The 22161-nt window shown below is 63.9% G+C and overlaps 3 protein-coding genes across 3 annotated transcripts; all 3 read right to left on the reverse strand.

Moving 5' to 3' along the window:
* Positions 1 to 2320: 2320 nt before the first annotated feature.
* On the reverse strand, positions 2321 to 4994 carry RNF225 (ring finger protein 225). The gene is made up of 2 exons (XM_067531972.1): positions 4987 to 4994; positions 2321 to 3404 (listed from the first exon to the last, which is right to left on the reverse strand). Exons 1-2 carry the CDS (start codon positions 4992 to 4994, stop codon positions 2414 to 2416), a joined length of 999 nt encoding a protein of 332 aa, XP_067388073.1. The 3' UTR covers positions 2321 to 2413.
* A 1529-nt stretch (positions 4995 to 6523) lies between these two features.
* Positions 6524 to 10115, reverse strand: RPS5 (ribosomal protein S5). Its single transcript, XM_067531964.1, has 6 exons — positions 10055 to 10115; positions 9457 to 9562; positions 8084 to 8293; positions 7752 to 7880; positions 7455 to 7553; positions 6524 to 6629 (listed from the first exon to the last, which is right to left on the reverse strand). The coding sequence occupies exons 2-6, from the start codon at positions 9559 to 9561 to the stop codon at positions 6561 to 6563; spliced, it is 612 nt and encodes a 203-aa protein (XP_067388065.1). The 5' UTR covers position 9562; positions 10055 to 10115; the 3' UTR covers positions 6524 to 6560.
* A 3822-nt stretch (positions 10116 to 13937) lies between these two features.
* TEKTL1 (tektin like 1) lies at positions 13938 to 20864 on the reverse strand. Its single transcript, XM_067531973.1, has 7 exons — positions 20304 to 20864; positions 18937 to 19041; positions 17691 to 17889; positions 16974 to 17140; positions 15325 to 15420; positions 14997 to 15110; positions 13938 to 14185 (listed from the first exon to the last, which is right to left on the reverse strand). The coding sequence occupies exons 1-7, from the start codon at positions 20862 to 20864 to the stop codon at positions 13985 to 13987; spliced, it is 1443 nt and encodes a 480-aa protein (XP_067388074.1). The 3' UTR covers positions 13938 to 13984.
* Between the last annotated feature and the right edge of the window lie 1297 nt (positions 20865 to 22161).

Here is a 22161-nt window from a genome sequence, read left to right on the forward strand (position 1 = left end):
CAGGGGCAGCAGGTGTCGCATCCACCCCCTCATCGGTGGAGAGCAGACCCACATGGGGAGCAAGTGTACCGCGGAGCACTGGTACGTGTTAGGCGCGGCACCGCCCAGCTGCTCTGCGGGAGCAGCCCGGTGTGAGAACACACAGCACCACACACACGGTACCGATGGGACAACACACATGGCTCCCAAACAGCATAATGCACACTGTAACAACACACACCGGACAGGCAGAGCAAAGTATGTCCACAACGGCGCACTGCCCATGTGCACAGCGCAGTGTGAGCACACACAGCACAGCACTCGTGCTCACACAGCAGAGCACGCACTCCCAGCACAGTGTGTGCACACGCCGCCCCACACCCACACACAGCGCAGTGTGTGCACAGGCTGAGCTCAGCTGTCCTGCCGTGGGGCAGGGCCTGGCAGGAGCTGCCCTGCTGGCTTAGAGGTGGCCAGCCTGGGCCTCTCCCTGCGGTTCTGAGGGTCGTGGTCCCCCTCGCCCTCAGCCAGTGGGGCCAGGGCCTGGGTGTGCACATTGGGGGGGGTGGGAGGGGAGTCGTCCTTCCCTGTCTCGCCCTAAGATGCAGCCACACCAGGGGCTGAGTGGGGAGGGCTTCATGCCCCAGGGCAGCTACAGGGCAGGGCCAGCTGGCTCCCCAGCCTCATACATTGTGTGGGGTCCATGTCCCAGGCTCGTGAGAGGGGTTGGGGGAGGATCCCCAGAGCGTGGGCAGGTTGGGGTCTCTGGCATGCCATGTGCAGGAGGCTCAGACTCAATGATCACGGGTGGTCCCTTCTGACCTTAAAAGTCTAGGACAGAGAGATCCCTGGAGCCAGGGAACCCCAGCCCCAGAGACCTCCTCGCCCCAGAGACCCCACCCTAGCAAGTGACTCCCCACCCCAGGGACCCAGCCCCAGAGACCCCACCCTAGCAAGTGACTCCCCACCCCAGGGACCCCCTCAGCCCCAGGGACCCTGCCCCAGCAAGTGACTCCCTGAGCCAGGGACCCCCAGCTGAGGGACAGTCACCCCCAAAGCCCCATAGAGCTAGGTCTCTACACAGGAAGCCCCAAGCCTGAGGGACAGCAACCCCCCCAAAATCCCATAAAGACAGCCCCCACCCAACTCCCGAGCCCCAGAGCTAGGCACTGCCTACCTCCCCACCCCCACCCCAAGCAGATGCGGGATACGGCTCAGGACCCACCCACAATGACCCAGCCCCGTGCCCAGGGCAGTAGGGGGCCAGGGGAGGCCACAGTATGGGGGCCTGGCTTGGCAACTGAGAGAGCGAGCCAGGGAATGAACCCAGGAGTCCAAGCCTGGGACTTGCCAGCACTGACTGCAGCACTCTGGGGAAGAATAGCTCAGGGTGCACTTAGGGCTAATGCAGGACTCCTGGGTTCTATCCCTGGCTCCGGGAGTGGGGTCTAGTGGTTAGAGCAGTGGGGGGGCTGGGCACCAGGACTCCTGGGATCTACTCCTGGATCCGAGAGTGGGGTCTAGTGGTTAGAGCAGTGGAGGACTGGAACCAGGGTACCTGGTGGGGTGCAGGCCAGCACTCCAGATGCTAGGCTTGCCCACCCCACCCCATATCCCCAGCTGAGTTCAGGAGGCCAGTTGTTCAGGCCTGGGGGTGGAGCCCTGTACAGGCCCCAGCACCCAGGAAACAGCCCAAAGCAGGAAAGCTCCCAGAGCAGAGGCCCTTAGGGGGAGGAAGAGAAATCACCATTAACCCGCCCTGTGCTGGGACCCAAGGGTGGGAGATGGACTCGAGCGCAAGCTGTTCTCAGCACCTGCTCTAACCACTCAACCCCACTCCCCTCCCGGAGCCAGGAAAACACCCCAGAAATCCTGGCTCTCAGTCCCCCCCATCTACCCTACTGGACCCCACTCCCCTCCCAGTGCCAGAGAGAACCCAGGAGTCCTGGCTCCCAGCCCCTCCCCGCCACAACCACTAGGCACCACTCCCTGCTCAGGGTCAGTCTCAAACCCTTTGTGGCTTGGTTCCCCCTTTTGCTTTCACAGACCCTCAAGAGCCTTCGCCTGTGAAAAATAAAATCATTTAATGAAGGGGGTGGAAGGAGGGGCGGGAGAAACGGGGAGCGGGCGGGAGGGCATGTGGGGTGAAGGGGGGATCCCCAGCATTGATTCCCTTTAGCAGCAGCGAGCAGGGCCATTAACCCCTCAATGGCCCCATGTAAGGCAAAGTCTCCACAGGGCGCACAGCTTCAGTCCCCCACACCCCAGCCAGAGCCCCAAAAGCTGGAGGGGGGAGATGGTCCGGGGGGGGGGGGGGGACAGCTGGAAGAAGCGGGGGGGGGAGGTGCCCCTGTGATGGCATCTGCTTGTGGTCCAGCCCCCCCATGTCCTCAGTGGGGGTTCAGGGCTTGGTGGAGGGGGGCTGGGCCCCATATCAGTTCCCAGGAGGCTTCATGGGGTGTGTGGGGGGTGGGGGAGCTTCCCGGTGCGGCGCCAGGGTCCGTCTGTCTCGGGGCGGCGCCGGTGCAGTCGTGCCGTTGGGCCTGGTGCCGTTGCCCGGCACCAGGATCAGCCCCGGGCCCAACCCGTACGACCCCGGCAGCAGGAAGAAGATGTAGACGCCGCAGATCACCAGCCCCACGGTGACGGCCACGGCGATGGCCACGGCCACCGCGAAGGGCCAGCTGGAACAGCCCAGCCCCTGCGGTCCCCGGCCCAGGCTCCGCGGCGCCGGTCGCCCCACATCCACGCTCAGGCTGACGGTGCTGAGCGCGGTGCCCGGCTTGGGCAACGCCGGCGCCCGGCCTTTCCGGGTCCCCCAGCCCGGCACGTAGAGCAGCCCCCGGCGCCGGCTGAAGCGCACGGAGCTGCCGGGGCCGGCGGGCGCGAGGGGCAGCCGGTCCAGCAGCTCCTGGTGGGTGGGCAGTCCGGGCAGGCCCTTGCGGGGGGGCAGGCGGGTGAGCTCCCGGCAGACGGGGCAGCTGACGGCGTTGACCTGCTCCGAGGAGACGTTGATGCGCGCCAGGCACTCCAGGCAGAAGGTGTGCCCGCAGGCCAGAGCCTTGGGCACCTTGAACAGCCGGTCGTAGGGTGAGAAGCAGATCACACAGTCCATGGAGGCCTCGTCTTCCTCCTCCTCAGCGCCCCAGGACCCCGCCTCTGCCAGCTCAGCGCCCTGGGGCTCCCCTTGCGCCAGCTCGACGCCCTGGAGCCCCCCCTGTGCCAGTTCGGCGCCTGGGGGCTCTCCTTGCACCAGCTCAGCGCCCCGGGCCCCCCCCGTCCCCTGCCCCAGCTCCCCTGGCACCATGGCGAGGTTGGGCTCCTCCGGACGGTGAGGGTGGAAGCGCAGCGAGCAGGGGCCCGGGGCCCGGGTGCTGCCAGCCGCCAGGCACGTCCCACTGGCCCGGCCGCCGCTGCTGACGTCTCTGGGGAGGGAAGGACAATATTTACCCGGAGGAGATAACGCGGCCTGTGGCCTGGCCAGGCTGGGAGAGGCCCCCGCCGCCCCCGATTACACAGGGAGAGGCTAGCGGGCCACTCCCCGGCTAATCTGAAGCCCAACAGATAGGGCTCCACAGACACCCCCAGCCAGCGGGATGCGGGGGGGGGGGAGGAAACGGGAGGCAGGTGGGATGCGCACCCCAAAGCACATCACTGCCAGCCCCCATCCTTCCCCAGGCCCGCGGTGCCCCTCAATCCCAACCAGTAGCCCTGCCAGTGCCTCTGAATTTGACCCGCAGCCCCCCGCTAGCCCAGCCCTGGGCTCCCCCGCCCAGCTCTGTCGGTGCCCCTCAATCCCGACCCACAGCCCCCTGCTAGCCCCGCTCTGCCGGTGCCCCTCAATCCCGACCCACAGCCCCCTGCTAGGCCAGCTCTGCCGGTGCCCCTCAATCCCGACCCACAGCCCCCTGCTAGCCCAGCCCGGGGCTCCCCCCCAGCTCTGCCGGTGCCCCTTGATCCTAATCTGCAGCCCCCTTCCTAGCCCAGCCCTGGGCCCGGTTCTGCCAGTGCAGTGCCCCTCAATCCCGACCCATAGCCCCCCATCTCTCCCCAATTCTGCCAGTTCCCTCCCCCCCCAATTCTGACCCAGAGCCCCCGGCTAGCCCAGCCCTGGCTCCGGCCCCGCAGGGTCAGTCTCACCTGCTCCAGGCCTGGCTGTGCGCCGGGGCTGTCACGGCAGCAGGTGCGCCAGGGGCTACCCGTTTGCTCCTCCCGGCTCCTGGTACTGCCGGCCCCAGCTGCTGTGCCCGGGCTTTGAAATCTGCCCCCTGCAGTGAGCATTTCTCTTAGTGGTGCCCGCCCCGCCAGCCCAGCCCGCCCAGTTCAGCTGAGGCTGGGTGCGGCCAGGGCGACCAGCCGGTGCCACCACATTCCCTCCCTCTGGCTATCGGCCAGGAATGCGACCGGCAACCGGCTCTGCCAGGGTTAACCCTTCACCCCCACCCCCACCCAGAGCGCCCCCCCCCCCCGGCTGAGCCCCACGCCTGCTCCCTGCACGGGCCACCCCACTGCTCCCTGCACCACGGTGCCCCCTGGCCGAACCCCCCCCCCACCTGCTCCCTGCACTACAGCACCCCCTGCTGAGCCCCATTGTTCCCTGCCCCACGGCACCCACTGCAGAGCCCCCTGCGCCGCTGAGCCCTACCCTGCTTTCTGGGGTACAGGGTACTGAGTCCTGCCCCACCCCCAGAACAACGCCCCCTTGTGCCACGCTGGGGCACTGTGACCAGTCCCGGGAAGCGAATCCAAGTCCTTCCCTGGAGGGGCTCACCCAAGGATTGGCCAGGTTGCCCCTCATTTGAAGCCACGGGCCCCACCCATGAGCTGAGAGGGCATCTGCTACCCCCTGGGGCCAGCTCCACGGCTGGGGGACTGCAGTGGGATGAGCGTGGTTGGACGGGGAGGGAGGGTGTGTACAGAGAGGGGCGACCAGGACCATGGGAAGGGACAAAGAGGTGTCTATGGGGCTGGAAGGGGGGCAAGGGGTGGATATGGGGTGGCTCTCACCCAGCCATGCCCTGAGGCGTAGCTGTGCCATATAGCAGGGCTTGGAGGGGGCCCTGCCCAAGTTGCCACCCTAGGCCCTGACATGAGCTGTGAAATCAGGACAAAAGGCAGGTGTGTGGGGCAGGCAGTGGGGCTGGATGCGGGGAGCCAGACACACCAGCCTCAGATGGTCCATGGGAGGCAGGAGCAGGCCAGGACCCAGGGCTCTGAGCTGCAGCACAGTTAGGGCAATGAATCTGCGGCCTCTGCCCCACAACGGGGCCGTGGGGGTAGGCACCCAGCCCAGCAAACCGGCTCAACCCGACAGCCTCAGGGATCCAGCTGGTTCTGGCCGCCCCACAACCTGGGGCTTCCAAGCCTGCCTGACCAGTCGGGCTAGCTGGGCCAGTGCCAGACCTCCCTAGGCTGGAGGAACCGGTTGCCCACGTCACACAAAACAGCTTCACATTCCCCATCCCGCTCCCCCCACAACCTGATGACCGTGAGCCCCTTGCTGTAAGGGGGGGCCCTGCACCCCAAACCAGACATAGCACCCCAAGCCCTGGGCTGGAGATCAGCATGCATATCCTCCCCCCACAGCGTAAGCAGGGGAGTCCCACTCAACTCAGGGCTGGGGGGCTGAGAACTAGGGCTGCCCCCATTGCCCATGGGGGGGGGTGGGGTGATTCCAGGGCAGCTGAGCTGCATTTTCACCCTCTTCCTCCAGGCAGGCTGGACTCCAGGGGTGAGGTGCTGCCACGTGAGTGCCAGCCCCACGGGAGACAGGGGCTCACAGACCATGGCAATGCCACTTGCTGTGTTTTATCCTCTCCCTCTCACCTTCCTCCCCCCACCAGGCACCCAGAAGACATCCCCACCCCACAGATTTGCTTCCTATGACCCTTGATCCACTTGACTGCTCTTCCCCTCTGGAAAATACCCTGCGGGACGTGACCTGGCCCCAAGCCATGCGAGAGCGGGAGGGAGGGAAGTTGGGCTGGAGGCTGAGCCCCCACCTGCAGCAAAACCCTGCAGCAGCCTGGGCCAGGCCCCAGCCCCCCACCTCCAGGAAGAGGGGGCCCTACTTTTCCCCCATCCCACCCCATAGCAGCTGCCTCCCACAATTACTGCACAGCAGGCTAAATGAGGGTCTGGCTGTGACCGCTGGGGGGGGGGGGTCTCTCCTTACTCCCCCCTGGGGGGGCAGAGGTGACCAGGCCTCACCTGATAGCAGGGGCACAGGCCCCCCCACGGATCCCTCCACACCCAGAACACAGCAGCACCCTACCCCCACCCCCAGCTAGCTCCAGGCCCCCACCCTGCCATCCCCAAGGAGAGGCATTGCCACCCCCCACCTCTCCCACCAAGAGCCCCCGGCCTGGCTTGGGGGGGGGGGGGGCAGCTAACACAGTAGGGCCCCCGAGAGGGCAGGGAAGGCCGGGGCAGCAGCAGCTCTCGCCCCTCAACAGAATCTGAATCACTGCCTCCAGCTGGGGGCCACACACCCCCCCCCCCCCCCCCCGTCGGGGCCGGCAGCTCAGAGAAGACACGCAGTGGGTGAGTGGACTCAGTTTATTGGAGCGGCTCCCCCAGCTTTAACGGTTCGACTTGGCCACACGCTCCAGCTCGTCCTTCTTCTTGATGGCGTAGGAGTTGGAAGAGCCCTGGGAGGGGGAAGAGACCATGAGACCCTCACCTGGTGGAACCACCCCCACGGGCCAGCTCAGCACCCCCAGGAGACAGGAGCAACCCCCTCCCCCCCCCAACGACACACAGCCCTGCACCTCAGAGGGGACAAGCGGACTATCCTGGCTCCCCCCACACACCCTAGGACTGCTGGGTGGCCAGCCCGGCTCCAGGGGAGGGAGCCACGGAGCAGCCAAGCTCACACACAGGCTACACAGTCAGAGGCTGATGCCAATTGCTGGGGGCAGATGAGGAAAGAGGGCTAGTGGTGGTGGTGGGGGGCCTTGTGACAGGATCTGTCCTGCAGCCCTTTACTGCTAGGGCCACAGGTGAACTCTCACAGCTGGAGAAAATCTCCCCCCCCCACGCAGCCTCACCCACCACCCCCAGCCCCCACCTGCCCGTCGGGTGTAGTGATCCGCACAGCCGCCGGGGCACAGTCACACAGCGAGGGTAGGGGCCCATGTACACCCACACCGGAGGGGAATAAGCACCGTGCCACGGAAACCCCTTGACTGTGTCCTTGTGCGGGGCTGCACGGGTGGGACTGTCCCCAGGCACGGCCGCCCCCCAACCGACAGGCGCACCCCAGCACCGATGCGGGGCCACGTGCCTGGTCTCAGACTCCAGACACGGGGCAACATCAAGCTGGGGAGAACGCGGCCTGGGAACGCTGTGCTCGCCCATCCACTCGGCGCAGACGATGGGGGCGTCTCCCAGCACGACGGACCGGGCACAGGCAGGGAGCCCTGGCACCGAGCCAAGCACCCCCCCCCCCCCCACTCCCGGCGTGGGCCTCTCACCTTGGCAGCGTTGATGAGTTCGTCGGCCAAGCACTCGGCGATGGTCTTGATGTTGCGGAAGGCGGCTTCGCGGGCCCCGGTGCACAACAACCAGATGGCCTGGGGAGAGGGGGGGGCAGAGAGGGGGTTACCAAGTGCCCAGAGCCAGCGGGGAGCAGGGCCCAGCCCACACACACACAGGGGAGGGGACAGACGTATGGGGCAGGGGAGCCGCTCTCTGGGAGGGAAGCGCCACATACGCACCCACCCTAGAGCACGTGCACGGCCGGGGAGGGGCGCCAGGTGCTGGGGCATTACCTGGTTGACACGGCGCAGAGGGGACACGTCCACGGCCTGTCTCCTGACGGTTCCGGCACGGCCGATACGGGTCGAGTCCTCCCTGGGCCCACTGTTGATGATGGCATTGACCAGGACCTGCAGGGGGTTCTGTACAGACAGCCACACGGACAGGTCAGCCAGAAGAGAGATTTCACATCAACCCCCTCCCCAGCCCCACAGCTGAGATCACATACACAGCACCCAGCACCCCCAACACCTCCCATAACACACTCTCCACTAACCATGCCAAGACACCCGCCTCCCTCCCCCCACACTATGCCTTCCGGCTCAGCCCCCCGGCAATGGCCCACCTCCCCGGTGAGCAGGTGGATGATCTCGAAGGCGTGCTTGACGATGCGCACGGTCATGAGCTTCTTGCCGTTGTTGCGGCCGTGCATCATCATGGAGTTGGTGAGGCGTTCCACGATGGGGCACTGCGCCTTGCGGAAACGCTTGGCCGCATAGCGCCCAGCGCTGTGGGGCAGGTACTTGGCGTACTTCTCCTTCACTGCGATGTAGTCCTGGGCCAGGGAAAGACACCAGTTCAGGTAGGGCCTGGGGAAAAGGGAGATGCCCCAACCCCAAACGGACAGGGAAAGCCACGGCCTGACAGTAAAGGATTGGAGGACCCAGGCGTCCTGCCCTGCCCACTACAGCCCACCCAGCGGTGCACAGAGGGTGTGAGCTACAAGCTGGGTGGGGGACCCAGGCGTCCCGCCTCACTCCCTGCAGCCCCTCATAAAAGCGGCCAGACCAATGGTCCATCCAGCCCAGTATCCCATCTTCCGACAGCAGCCAATGCCAAATGCTTCAGAGGGAATGGAGAGAACAGGGCATCATCAAGTGATCCAGCCTGTCATCCATTCCCACTTCAGAGCATGGTTTTGCATCCCTGCCCATCTTGGCTAACAGCCATTGATGGATCTATCCTCCAGGAACTTATGTCTTGGCCTTCACAACATCCTCTGGCAAGGAGTTCCACAGGTTGTTTGTGCACTGTGTGAAATAAATACTTCCTTTTGTTTGTCTTAAATCTGCTACCTATTAATTTCATTTGGTGACTCCTAGTTCTTGTGCTAGGAGGAGTAAACAACACTTCCTTATATACTTTATACACATCAGTCATGATTTTATAGACCTTTATCATATCCCCTTAGTCTTTTTTTCAAAGCTGAAAAGGCCCAGTCTTATTAATCTCTCCTCACATGGAAGCTGTTCCATACTCCTGATCATTTTGGTTGCCCTTTTCTGTCCAATTCCAATATAGGTTTTTGAGATGGGGAGATCAGATCTGCACACAAGATTCAAGATGTGGGCATAGCATGGATTTATGAAAAGGCAGTATATTTTCTGTCTTATTAGCAGCTATCCCTTTCCTAATGGTGCCTCACATTCTGTAAGCTTTGGCTGCCGCTGCACATTGAGTGGATGTTTTCAGGGAACTAACCTCAGTGACTCCAAGATTTCTTTCTTGAGTGGTAACAGCTAATTTAGATCCGATTGTTGTGTGTGTGTAGTTGGGATTACGTTTTCCGGTGTAGATTACTTTGCATTTATTCACATTGGATTTCATCTGCTATTTTGTTGCCCAATCACCCAGTTTTGTCCCCTCCTGCCCCCAACACCTCCCGCTGCATCTAGAAGGGGGGACCCATGCATCCTGCCCCACGGGGGCTCTCCAGACCTGCAGGGAGATGTCATTGATCTGGACGTCATCCGTGCTCCATTTCCCGAAGAGCTTGATGTCGGGGGTCTCGGCCACCGCGGGTGCCGTCTCCCAGTCAGTCATGCTGTGGTGGGGGGGGGGGGGGAAGAGAAAAGAGGGTCAGGCAATGGAGCACCCCCATGTACCCCACTCATATGTGGAGCACCCCAATCCCATGGACCATCCCCTCAGGGCTCCCAAGCCCCCCAGTTCCCATGAGAAAGTGACACCCCCACGCCTCACCAGCCAGCCCCACAGCGGTGTACGATCGCCAGTGGCCCCCATAGGAGGGCCCCTGCCTGCAACCCCCCCAAGCTGCCCCCCCAACCCCCGGGGGGAGGGGATGGCCAAAGCGATGCCCCTGGAAGAATCTGCCACGCGGGCAGCGGGAGCCAAGGGCGCACGAGCCCGTGCGGGGTGTTTACAGTAGGACCTACCGGATCCCCTCCGCCACGGGGGCGCGCTCCATCCCGCTCCCGCCCCACGCGCGGAGTTCCACTGTCCGCCCCACGCGCGGCTCCCTCCCCCCGGGTTCCATTCGCACCTCAGTGTTCCATCCCCTCCCCCCCGCACTCACATGGCAGCAGCTAGTCCGCACTCCGGCGGCGTCCGGCCCAGGAAAGAGAATTATACACGGGGTCTCCCGGGCTCTTATGGTCCACGGGCAAAAGAGCTTCCGGCGGCGAACTGCGCATGCGGCACTCTGAATCCGGAGGCGGTACGCAGGCGCAGAGAGGGATGCCGAAGGCTCCCTTCCGCCCAGGGCTTTGCCCACTAACCTGTTGTACGCATGCGTAAAATCTTCCCCTCCATTCTTTTGGCGATATTGCCTACGCATGCGCACTGCTACGGTTGGACGCTGCGGCTTCCGTGGGCCCCCACTATTACGCATGCGCACGGCTCCCCATTTCGTTTCAAAATGGCCGCTCGGATGACCGCCTGCGCAATGTCCCTCCTCCCTCCTGCTCCCACTTCTCTTGCGCGTGCGCACTGAGGAAGCACGAAGCCCAGAGCCCACTGCCGTCCTCCTTGCTGGGGGCGCGCTGCTGCGCTTGCGCATTGGCAGATGTGAGGCGAACAACGGCATGTCTAGTGAGGGCAGGGCAGAGGCAGAGCTGCCCTATATTGCCTTGTCCACGTGTGTGTTGGTGGGTGGGAAGCAGCTGTTGGATTCGTTCCTGGGCCCAGGCTTATCCCTCCATCGGGGACAGGGGCTGGATCTGGGTGCCACCCCAGAGGCAGGGGCTGGGGGTCCCCCCTTGGGCAGAGGTCCCCCAGATACAGGGACTGGGGAGCCCTCAGGGCCTAGGGGTCCTCCCAGAGCCTGGGGATGGTGTCCCCACAAGACATGGGGTTGGGGTTGGGATCTCCCAGACTGGGGACAGCAACAGAGCCAGGGGCTGCGGGGCGGGCCTGGCCCACCCAGAGACAGCGTATAAAGCACCCTGGTGCTGAAGTGGGGAGAACGGCTCCCTGGGGCCGGGGGCACACACAGGGCTGACCAAGGGCACGAAGATACCTGAGTGACCTGCTGTGGAGTCGATCTCTGGCCCTCAGTGCCCAAGCTGTAACTGATACTCACACGTAGCGTTTTCCAGCGGCAGATCTCAGAGCGCTTTACCCAGGAGGGCAAGATTGTTATTCTGCCTTTACATATGGGGAAACTGAGGCACAAAGAGGCTGAGACCTTCCCACGGTCACTCAGCAGGCTGGAGCTGGGGATAGGACCCAGGTATCTTGAGTCATCATGCATCATGAGCCCAGGCACGGGAGGCACAGCCTAACCAAGGATCCCCCAAAGCCACACAATACATTTGTACACATACAGATTTAGTCCTGCTTTGAGCAGGGGGTTGGACTAGATGACCTCCTGAGGTCCCTTCCAACTCTAATATTCTATGATTCTATGATTTAAGGACAGTGTTGTTGTCTATATTCAGTAAGGGAACATAAATCCACGAGAAGCGCTTGTGATTTGGCTGAAATCTGTCCCAACTTCCTCTTGCCAGTAGCGAAACGCCACGCCCGACAGTTCAAAGAAAGCAGTGGTGCGTGTGGCTCAGATCTCGATATAGCTCCTCACCTCAAAACACTGCCACATTCCCATGGCTCTTTACCATGCCCACGTCATGCCATGCCGAACTGCCTTGTTTGCTTTGAGGGAAAGACTCTGCGCTGTTGTATTTTTGTTTTACAGCGAATTGTCCACTAAAGAAGGCGGGATTTTCCGGTTCTGACTTGCCAGCTGATTATAAACATTTTTTTAGAAGCTGTGTTGTAAGTTATATATTGTTTAAAGTGCCAGTGTGTTTTTTTCCTCTTTTTAATTGCTGGTGGTATATTATCGTCACGGAGCAACTGCAGTCTATGCATGAAAACAGGCACATGAAATTTGGCTGAATGATGTCGAATTATGGTTCGGACTTTAATTTAAGCCCAGCATTTAAATTCATGCAAAAACATCTGGGCATTAAAAGTATTTTTGTTCCCTTGGAATTGCTCTTTTTCTTTCTTGGTAAACGGATTAATTTAGATTCTTTTCCTTGCATTTCAAAACAACCTTATCATGGCTATTAAATCATACACTGGGCAGGGGTGGAAATAACCATTTGGTGATTGCTGCCTCACCTGACACAGACATCATGAGCCGCTGCTGGTTCTTAGTCCCAGGCAGAGCTGTATCCACTAGGCCACACTGCCTTCCAAATCCAGGGAAGGGAACGCGCTCCGCTCTTCATTTCGGCTAGGCACGTGCACCAGGATAGTTATACTAGAAAGCCCTCCTGATGGAGATGCAGCTTAGACCGGCGTGAGGGCTTCTGCCATTATAGTTTATACCAGTTGCCCAGGCAAAATAAGCTCTCCAAGGAGAAGGACTTTTCATGCTGAGTCTGCAATGGGGCATGGAAATGTCAAGCGACATGCCTAAGCCAGCAGTACGCCTCGGCCTGGAAACTCCTTGGGATTCTGTCCAGCATGGCAGACCCCCCGTCCCCCCCAGTTAGCAGGGAAGTGGGGAAACGCTGGGAGAAATGGCCACAGAAAGGGGGATTCTCCCCCTCCTGGGAGGTGCCCACATGTGTGTGTCAGTGATGGCCCCACTGGGAGTCCTGCGTGGCTGGCCCAGCTCTGGGGGAGGGAGCTGCCGACCAGGTCAATGCCAGTCGCTGGGGGCAGCATGGGGCTGGGAGCGCCCTGGCTGAGCCACTCGGTGTCCAGCCAGCACTTGGCTGAGAGACGCCAGGACAGCTCCTCCAAGCTGCACAGAGCTATGGCTTGGAAGGAGGAAAGGGGTTGGCTCCCCACAGCCTGACAGAGGCTTGCTGGTGTCTTCCCCACCCCCACCTTGCCCATGTCCCCCTTAACCTCCACCTCACCTGTCCCAGTGCCCCCCAACTTTCCATCTCTCCTGGCTTCCCCTGTGCCCTCCAACCCACACCCCCTCCAGGCTCCCCAGTTCCTCTGCCCCTCCCAGCCCCCACTCTGCCAGGCCTCCCCCTTTGCCCCCCAACATCCATCCCACCTAGTCTCCCCACTGGCCCCTACCCCCCAATCCCCACCTTACTCAGACTTCACAGTGCCCCCCAAGCCTCACCCACATGGCCTCCACAGTGCCCCCTGCCCCCCACCTGCCTGACCTTCCCTGTTCCCCCCAACCCTCACCCCATCCAGCCTCCACACCACAGTGCTTCCTGGCCCCCCTCTGCCCCCACTCTATCCAGACTTCCTAGTGGCCCCCCAAGTTCCATCCCACCTGGACTCCCCTGTCCCCCATTCCCTCCCAGATCTCTTCCCATCCTGTCTCCCCTATGCTCCCCAACCCTCATTCCCTGGCCCCACTGTGACGAAGCAGGAATTTTCTGTAATATTTTTACGATGCCTATGCGTGCCTCAGTTTCCCTCTGTACTTTGCAGTGCTACCCAGAGGGTGCAGAAGGGTCAAAAAACCTGCCCCGGACAGCTCAGGTGACGTGGGGTGTGTGAGTTACCTGGCTGCCTGGGGTGGAGTGACTGGGTCATTAGAGGACTGGCTGAACGATCCTGGATCAATGGAGGATCTGGAAAGCCAGCCGGAGTCCCGAGGACTGAACGACTGACACCCCCCAAATCACTGGACCCTGCAGAGCTGGCAGGTCTCTGCCAGGAGTCGCTGGGCAGAGCTCACGGTGTGATATCGGAGGGCTGGAGGCCAGGGGCTCCTTCCAGGAGGCGGTGAGGCTGCATGGCCTCCCTTTGCAGAAGAGTGGGACCCTGGGGCCTGGCCCATTGAGGAACTGTTTAAAAGCTGGGGGGTAGCGCGCATCCTGCGGCTCCACGACACCTCCCCTGACCTCCCCTGTGCCCTCTGGTCCTCCCACCCCACCAGCCTCCCCAGCCTGCCCCACTCCAGGCCCCGAATTCCTCCCCCCCCCCTCCCCTGGTGGGGCAACATTCTGGGGCAGGTCCAAGGTCTTGGGGGCGTTTATTCTCATGCTCTGGCTGGGGAGGAGGGCCCCAGCCTGGTCCCCTAGGAACAGAGCAGCTGACTGGCCTCCCCCAGGCTGCTGCGGGGATGCATGCGGCGGCGGCGCAGGCGCTGCAGGTTGGCGTCCACGTCGTAGCCCGTCTGCTTGTCGCGGATGGAGGCGTGCAGGTGCCGCTGGGTGGCCTGCATCTGCTGCACGTTGGCCGCCGCTTTCTGCATGGAGCGCTCCAGCTGCACGCTGCCCTGGTGGGGGGGGGACAGGGAACTCCGTCTCCTCCTGAGCCAGGGGAGTACCCCCGCCTACCGGTACCTCACCCCTAGCAGTCAGGCGAAGCCGCCCCTCCTCCAGCAACACCGTCAACCCCCTACAGCCGGGCAAGGGAGCCCCATCCAGCAACACCGTCAACCCCTACAGCCGGGCAAGGGAGCCCCATCCAGCAACACCGTCAACCCCTACAGCCGGGCAAGGGAGCCCCATCCAGCAACACCGTCAACCCCTACAGCCGGACAAGAGAGCCCCATCCAGCAACACCGTCAACCCCTACAGCCGGGCAAGGGAGCCCCATCCAGCAACACCGTCACCCCCTACAGACAGGCAAGGGAGCCCCATCCAGCAACACCGTCACCCCCTACAGCCGGGCAAGGGAGCCCCATCCAGCAACACCATCAACCCCTACAACTGGGCAAGGCACCCCCTCCCAACAACACCATCACCCACTATGCTGGGCCTGGTACCCCACCTAGCAACAGCATCACCCCAAAAGCCACCTTAGCCGGGCAAGGTTCCCTTACCCAGAAACACCATTACCACCTATAGCTATCTCAGCTGGGCAACGTACCACCCCGTCTAGCAATGCCATCAGCCCCTACACCCGGATGAGGTACTCCTGTCCAGAAACCCTCAGCCCCTATGGCCGTCTCAGCCATACAAGGTTCCCCCATCCAACAACACCGTCACCACTTTACAGCCACCACAACTGGGTAAGGTACCCCCAGAAGGGCAACGCTGCCACTGCCTACAGCCGTCCCAGTGGGCGCGGCCCCTGGCACTTACCTGGGTGAGGATCTCGGCCTCCGGCAGCTGGGTGCCCACATGGCGCTGATACACCCGCACCAGGGGCCGGGTCAGCTTCTCCCGTGCCTCCAGGTACTTGCTGGATTCGGGGCCCTGGAACAATGTAGCAGGGGTCAGAGCAGGGCAGTCTCACCCAGGGGAGCCCCCTCCCAGTTAGGGGTCTCCCATCCCCCCCAATCGGTCTCATCTTGCCCTGCCCATCCTCCAGGTGTCCCAGTTGGTCCCTTCTCCCCCGACCCCACCCCCAGCAAAGTGTCACGCCCGCCTTCCCCCCAGATGATCCCCCTCAGCCCTGCCCCCCACTCACCATGGTCATGCCCTGGGTGATGCCCATCTCTCCGTGGAAGCGCTGGCAGCGGTTCAGGGTGCTGCGCATCCCGCCCAACGTCATGTAGAGACGCTCCTGGACAGGGAGGGAGCACAGTGTGAGGGGAGGGGACAGGCTGGGTCCCAATAGGGACGGGTCACCCCACCACCCAACTCCCGGCTACGGGGCCCAAACGGGAGCCTGTGTGTGGGGCCTGCACCTCCATCTGTGGCCTCCCTATGGGGGTGGGGAACAATCAGTTCTTTGGGGTGTCATCCCCTGTCCCAGCAGTGTGGGTCTGGGGCCGTGGGTCTGGTATAGGGCTGGGGACGGGGGGACCATGGGGCAGAGGCTGTGGGTCTGGTATAGGGCTGGGGTTGGGGGGAGCATGAGACAGGGGCTCCCCCATCCATGTAGAAAGTTCCGTTAGTCTGGAGGCACCGGGGGGAAAACCCCTCAGCCAACCCCATTGGAGCTGGGCACTGAGCCCCTGACGTGGGGGGAAATGAGCTCTATGGGGCCCTCGGGACTCTGGGGAGAGGGCCGGGTAGGGGAGCAGTGGGTGGGCGTGACGAAGTGGGAACTTTCTGTAATATTTTTATGATGCCTATGCGTGCCTCAGTTTCCCCTCTCTTGTGCGGGGCTCGCAGGGGCAGGTGGCACAGATTGCTCTCAGGGCAGGCTGCCAGACGTAGGTACAGATCTCGCCTGGCTGGCTGAGCCGGGACGCGTCACTGGCAAAGGCCTGGCCGAAGCCCACCCCATATCAATGGAGAATCCACGAAGACAAGGAAAGGCCAATCGCCCGGCCATTGCACCTAGCGGCCAGCGCCCCAGAGGGATCTGGAGCCCTCCGCCTCTACATGGGGAAGCTGGGCACAGATCCCAGCCAGAGACCAAAGCCCTGGAAGGTGGGGGGGGGATCATGGCTGCTGGCACAAGCCGGGACCCCAATGGGAGGCAGAACCAGCCCCAGCCTGAATACGGGGTTCACGCCCGCTTGGTGGGACTCAGGGGTGGCCAGGACGGCCTAGGCTGTAGCCTGCAGTTGTCTCTGCCGCTCTGAGGACAGGCCATGCTGTGGGCAGCTGAGATAAACCTGGGCTCAGGTGCCCTGGTCCCTGCAGCGTGGGCAGGTCTCTGCCCGGAGTCTGGTCTGCTGGGGGTAGGTTTTGGGAGGGTTTTTGGCAGCGTGTGGGGAGTGGGGGCAAGGTTTGGGGGATGGGGTTCCATGGGGGGCAGTGTGTGCAAGGCAGGGGTAGGGGGTGTGATTCCATGAGGGCAGCATGCGGGAGGCGGGGGCAGGGTTAGATGTGGGGGCATCTTGTGGGGGGGCAGTTTTTCAGAGGAGGGGTGGGGGGCAATGTGTGGGGCAGGGTTAGGGGTGGGCAGCATGTGGGGGCAGCATGTGGAGGACAGGGGGCAGGGTTAGGGGTGGGGTTCCATGGGGAGCAATGTCTGGGGCAGGGGGCATGGTTCCATGGGGGGCTGTATGTGGGGGGCAGAGGCAGAGGTAGCGGTTCTGTGTGGGGCAGCATGTGGGGCTCAGAGGCAGGAGTAGGGGTTCCGTGTGGGGCAGCATGTGGAGGGCAGGGGTAGGGGTTCCATGGGGGGCAGTGCATGAGGGGCAGGGGTGCAGCCCCCAGTACCTTGAGCGCCAGGGTCTCGTCCATCTTGCGCTGCAGGCTGCCGTCAATGGCAGCCTGGGCCTCGTGGCGTGCGGCCGTGGCCTGGGCCGTGGCCGCTCTGAGCGTGGCCAGCACCTCCTTGGAGCGCAGGGTCAGGCGCCGCGCTTCCTCGATGGCCGCCGCGCACTCTGGGGGAGACACGGGGTCAGAGACGCCCCCAGTGCCCCCCAGCCCACCCTCTGTGGCACGGGCAGACCCCTACCCTCACCCTGGGGCGCCAACTCCCGGGGCAGTGACCCCAACACCATGCATGGGCCAGCGGGGCCAGGGCGTGGAGCAAAGGGGTGAGGGGGGGATCACACTGGGGGCTTATGGGGGGCTGGGGGCTGAGTGAGGGTCCTCAGGGTACACACTGGGGGTCTAAGGAAGAGATCTGAGGGGGGTCCCTGGGAAAGACCGAAGGGGGGCTGTGAGGGGGTTCCTGGGTTGGGGCGGGGCAGGCCGTACCTGGCATGTAAGACCTGATGAGGCTGGGCTTGTGAGTGGGGGCAGTGGGGGTACACATGGGTTGAGGGGGGCTGTTGAGGGGCTGAGTGGACTGGAGGTCCCTGGGGGTACATACTGCAGGTGTGAGGGGTGGGATGGGGGGGTGAGTGGAGTGGGGGTCCCTGGGAGTACACAGGGATGGAGGGGGCTGTGAGGGGGTCCCTGGGCTGGGGCAGGTGGGCCGGGCTGTACCTGGCGTGTAGGGCCCGACCGGGTTGGGCTCCGGCGTGGGGTTCCTCACCACGAAGGGGGATGAGGGCCGGCTCAGGCTGAGCCAGGAGTCGCGCCCAGCCTCCAGCAGCACCATGCGCAGCGGCTGCCCCAGCAGCTCCAGCACCTGCCCCCGCTCCTGGCACAGCGCCCCCAGGGTTTGCCGGCATCCGCTCAGCGCCTGGCACGGGGAGCAGGGGTCAGTGTGCCCCCCCTACACCACTCACACACCCCCCCATATCCTCCTCACCCCTGCCACCCACCCAGCGCCTGCCAGAGAGCACGCCAGTGCATGCCCAGAACAGAGACAGCTGCGGGCAGAGGGGCAAATCTCTGTAGTGCTTCTCTTGGCGTGACATTGGGAAGGGGGGAGCAGGGCAAGGGGGAAGCCCAGGGGTTGGCCCTGGTCAGGGAGGCCTGGCAGGCAGGACATGGGGCAATCCCTGGGGTAGAGCAGGCTGGGGGGATGAGGAGCCCTGGCGATAGGGCAGGCTGGGGACTGGCAGACAGAGAGCACGGCAAGGAACGGGGCAGGTGATGGCCCGAGGGGGCACAGGTTGGGCTGAGCTGGTCCCTTTGGGGTGGGATTTTCTGGGGGATGCCAGGGCCGCCCTGCGAGAGGGGTGAACGGGCGAGGCTGGGGAGTGGCAAACCGGGGGCCCAGGGAAGGCTGGGGGAGAGGCCGTGACCAGGCTATGGCAGGAAGTCGCCCCAGGGGGTGGCAGGATCCCCGGGCTGCGACCCAGAGAAGGGGTGGACTCCCTGCCAGCCACCAGGGAAGGTGGCAGGACTCAGGCCCTCGACCTAGTGGCTAAGGGCAGTTGGCAGCCCGCAGAAACGGGGCCCGGCCTCCAGCCGCTCCAGCCCCCCAGCTCCTCTGCCCCAGGGCATTGGGCTCTGGGTTGCTGGGCTCCCCGGTGCCCGGGACGGGTGGCGCCAGCCGGAGCACTGAGCGCATCGCGGGACCCGAGTGCCCATTGGCAGGGGACGCTGCGGAGGAAGGAGCTGGGATGCCACCCCAGCCCCCAGGGGGGCATGCTGGGAGTGACTGCACCCTCTCCCCCTCCCCACACATCCACCGGCCCACCCTCTGCCAGACTGATGGGGCAGTGCCCCACTGATCCCCCCCCCCACACACACACACACACACTGCGCCTGCCAGGCCAACAGAACAGCGCCCAGCACCCGCCCCGGTGCCCTGCAGTTGCCGGCTAGGCCTGGGCCCCACCTTGTGGTGCGCCTCCGACATGGCCATGTCCTCTTCCAGCTCCACCTTCAGCCTCTGCAGCAACTTGTGCTCCCACCGCAGCAGCGCGTCCGCTTGGTCTGGGGCCTGCACCGGGGGGGGGGACACGGGCAGAGATGGGGGCGGCGTGAACGCTTAGCCCCCGGCAACACCAGCCACTGCAGGGGTGGTGCCTGCCTGGCTGCGCTGGGGGATCTGGGCCGTGAGAGGGGCTGGGTGTGTGCGGTGGGCATATGGGGCAGGGGGTGGATAGGGGTGGGGGGATCACCTGCTCAGTGGGGTGCCGGTGCCCGTGGCTGGCCATGCTGGGGGGGATGGGGTGTGTGGGAGGGATACGGGGTATGTGGAGGATGGGGAACATTGGGGGGATCTCATCTGCTGAGTGGGGTGCTGTGCTGTGGGTGTGGTGGGGATGGGGTGTGTGGGAGAGATGTGGGGCCCATCGGGCTCTCACCTGCTCTGTGGGGGGGCAGGTGCTGGTGCCTGTGCTGGGGATGATGGGCACAAGAGAGTGCAGGGTGGAATATGGGGGTGTTGTCGCTTGTTCGGTGGGGGACTGGTCTCCATGCCTGGCCATGCTGGACGTTGATGGGGGTTGTAGGGCGCAGGGGGTATTTGGGGGCACAGGAAGGATAGAGGGGGCTCTTCTCGGTGCCCACACCTGGCCATGCTGGGAAGTGATGAGGCACAGGGGGGATATGCATGAGGTATGGGGGAATATGGGATATGGGGGGATACAGGGTGCAGGGGGGCTTTCCCTGGCTCACTGTGGGGCTGATATGGGGCACAGGGCGCTCTCACTTGCTCGGTGGGTGGAGGGTCAGTGCCCACACCTGGCCATGCTGGGGAGTGATGGGGTGCAGGGGGATATGGGGTGAGGAATGGGGGATTCTCACCTGCTTGGTATGAGGCCAGTGTCTGCATCTGGGGGGATGTGGTGTGGTGGGGATATGGGGCAGAGGGCAGGGATACAGGGCAGAGGAGTGATCCAGGGCAGGATATAGGGCATGGGGGAATGGGGCATGGTGGGATATGAGGCAGGGGGCTCTCATTTCATCATCACTGGGGGGCCGGTGTCTGCACCTGGCCGTGCTGGGGGAAATAAGGGCTGTGCGGAGATATAGGGTGCGTCAGGATACGGGCCAGATCTCACCCGCTCAGTGGGGGGCTGGTGCCCGCACCAGGCCATGCTGGAGGAATACGGGGTACAGGGGGGGTCACAGGGCATGAGGGATACAAGGCATGGTGGGATACAGGTGCAGGAGGATAGAAGGCAGGGGGGCCATGGGCCACAGGGGATGTGGGGCGCGGGGGACACAGGGCGCAGGGGATATGGGCAGGTCTCTCACCTGCTCAGCCAGGGGCCGGTGCCCCCGCACGAGGGTGCTCTGCCGGTTGGTGAGCAGCGCGGTGCGCACCTTGGCCAGGGCGGCGTCGAGGCGTTGGCGCGCCAGGTTGAGGCGCTTGACCTGCTCGTTGAGCTCCGTGAGCGCCTGGCGCAGCCGGCTGACCACCAGGCGCACGGCGTCGGCGTAGCGGGCGGCCAGCCCGTTGCTCTGGCTGGCACAGAGGTCCCGGAAGTAGGGCAGGGGCAGTTGGCTCACCCAGGGTGGGGGCTTCATTTTGCTCTTCCACAGGGTGACGCCCGGCCCCTCGGGCGGCTTCTCCTGCGTCTCGCCGGCCGCTGTCACGTCCAGCTTGAAGCGCCAGCCCTGCAGCCGCAGGCCGCGCTCGTAGGGCGTCTCCGGGGGCTGGCCCGGGGGACGCGGCGGGCGCCACTGTCCCACTGCCTCCCGCCAGCAGCGCCCCCGCAGCTGCTGCGCCGCCCGTACCGTGGCCTTGGCCTCCTTACGCCAGACCTCTGGGCCTGCCTGGCCCTGCAGTAGCTCAGCCGGGGGGGCCATGGCCATGCTGGGGGGGAAAGGGGTATCAGCACTGCCCAGCTTGGGGGATACCCCTGCTGCCATAGACAGCCAGGGCCCCACGCCTGACCCACTCTCCGAGGTGCCCACGGCCTGGGACCACCCAACTGAGGGTGACCCCATCCCCATGATGTGTGTGTGGGTCTGACACAGGGCAGGGGATACTGGACTGGCTGGGCCCCATGGGTCAGATCTGGGGGGGCAGGGAGAGGTGGGGGGCGAGGGAGCTGGCTGCGCCATGGATCTCATCGGGGGGAGAGCAGGAAAAGGTGGGGGATAGGGGGCTGCTAGCCCTGTGGGTCAGACCTGGGGGATAGGGAGAGGTGGGGGATAGGGGACTGGTTGCCCCATGGGTCAGATCTGGGGGACAGGGAGAGGTGGGGGATAGGGGCCTGGCTGCCCCATGGGTCAGACCTGGGGGATAGAGGGCTGGCTGCCCCACAGGTCAGACCTGGGGGATAGGGAGAGGTGGGGGATAGAGGGGTGGCTGCCCCATGGGTCAGATCCAGGAGCAGGGAGGAACATGGGGGATCGGGGGCTGGCAGGGCCCTTGAGACAGATGCAGAGGGCAGGGAGAGGTGGGGGCTAAGGGGCTGGCTGCCCCAGGGTGGCTCACCCTGCCTTCGAGGACCCTTCCTGCCCTGTGCAGGATCGGGACTGACCCTGGCTCCCCATGCCCCACAGCTGGCTGCCCCTGTGCTGCACTGGCGGATGCCAGGGGCTCCCCCCGGGCACCCGCCTCCCTCCGTGCCCGCGCCGCCTCTCAGGGTCCGTGTCTGGCTGTGGAGACGGTTGCCACGGCAGCGGGGCCTCGCCTCATAATGCCCCCCGTCCCAGCTCACGTGGCCGGAGGGAAGGGGGGCCCCGTGGGGGGATGAAGCCCTCTGAGCCAGCGGGTGGCAGACAGGCAGGGTGTTGGCCTATGGGCCCCGCTCCGGCTCTGACACCAGGCCCCATCCTGGCAGGGGAGCTGTGGGGCTGGGCAGAGTATGGGGCTGGAGTGACACCTCGCTCTGTAGTGGCCCATAGTGCGGACAAGAGTCTCACTACTGCTGCCTACGCAGGCCCAGGTCTGATCTCCCCCAATCCCACACCCCGGGTCTGCTGTCCAACCCCTGAGTTTCATCCTGGCTCCCGTCCCCCCAGCTCCCTATTGTCCCCGTGGTGATGTAATTGCCAGAAATTACACAATTACAGTAGATCTGGCAGTTCTCTAACCATTCTGCACGCCACTCTCGTGCCCAGACACCACTGACAGATGCACCATAAAAATCTAGCTGGCAAG

The sequence above is a fragment of the Emydura macquarii genome, unplaced genomic scaffold (assembly GCF_026122565.2).
Source record: "Emydura macquarii macquarii isolate MOO-44397 ecotype Brisbane River unplaced genomic scaffold, CSIRO-AGI_Emac_v2 contig_3231, whole genome shotgun sequence".
NCBI lineage: Eukaryota > Metazoa > Chordata > Testudines > Chelidae > Emydura > Emydura macquarii.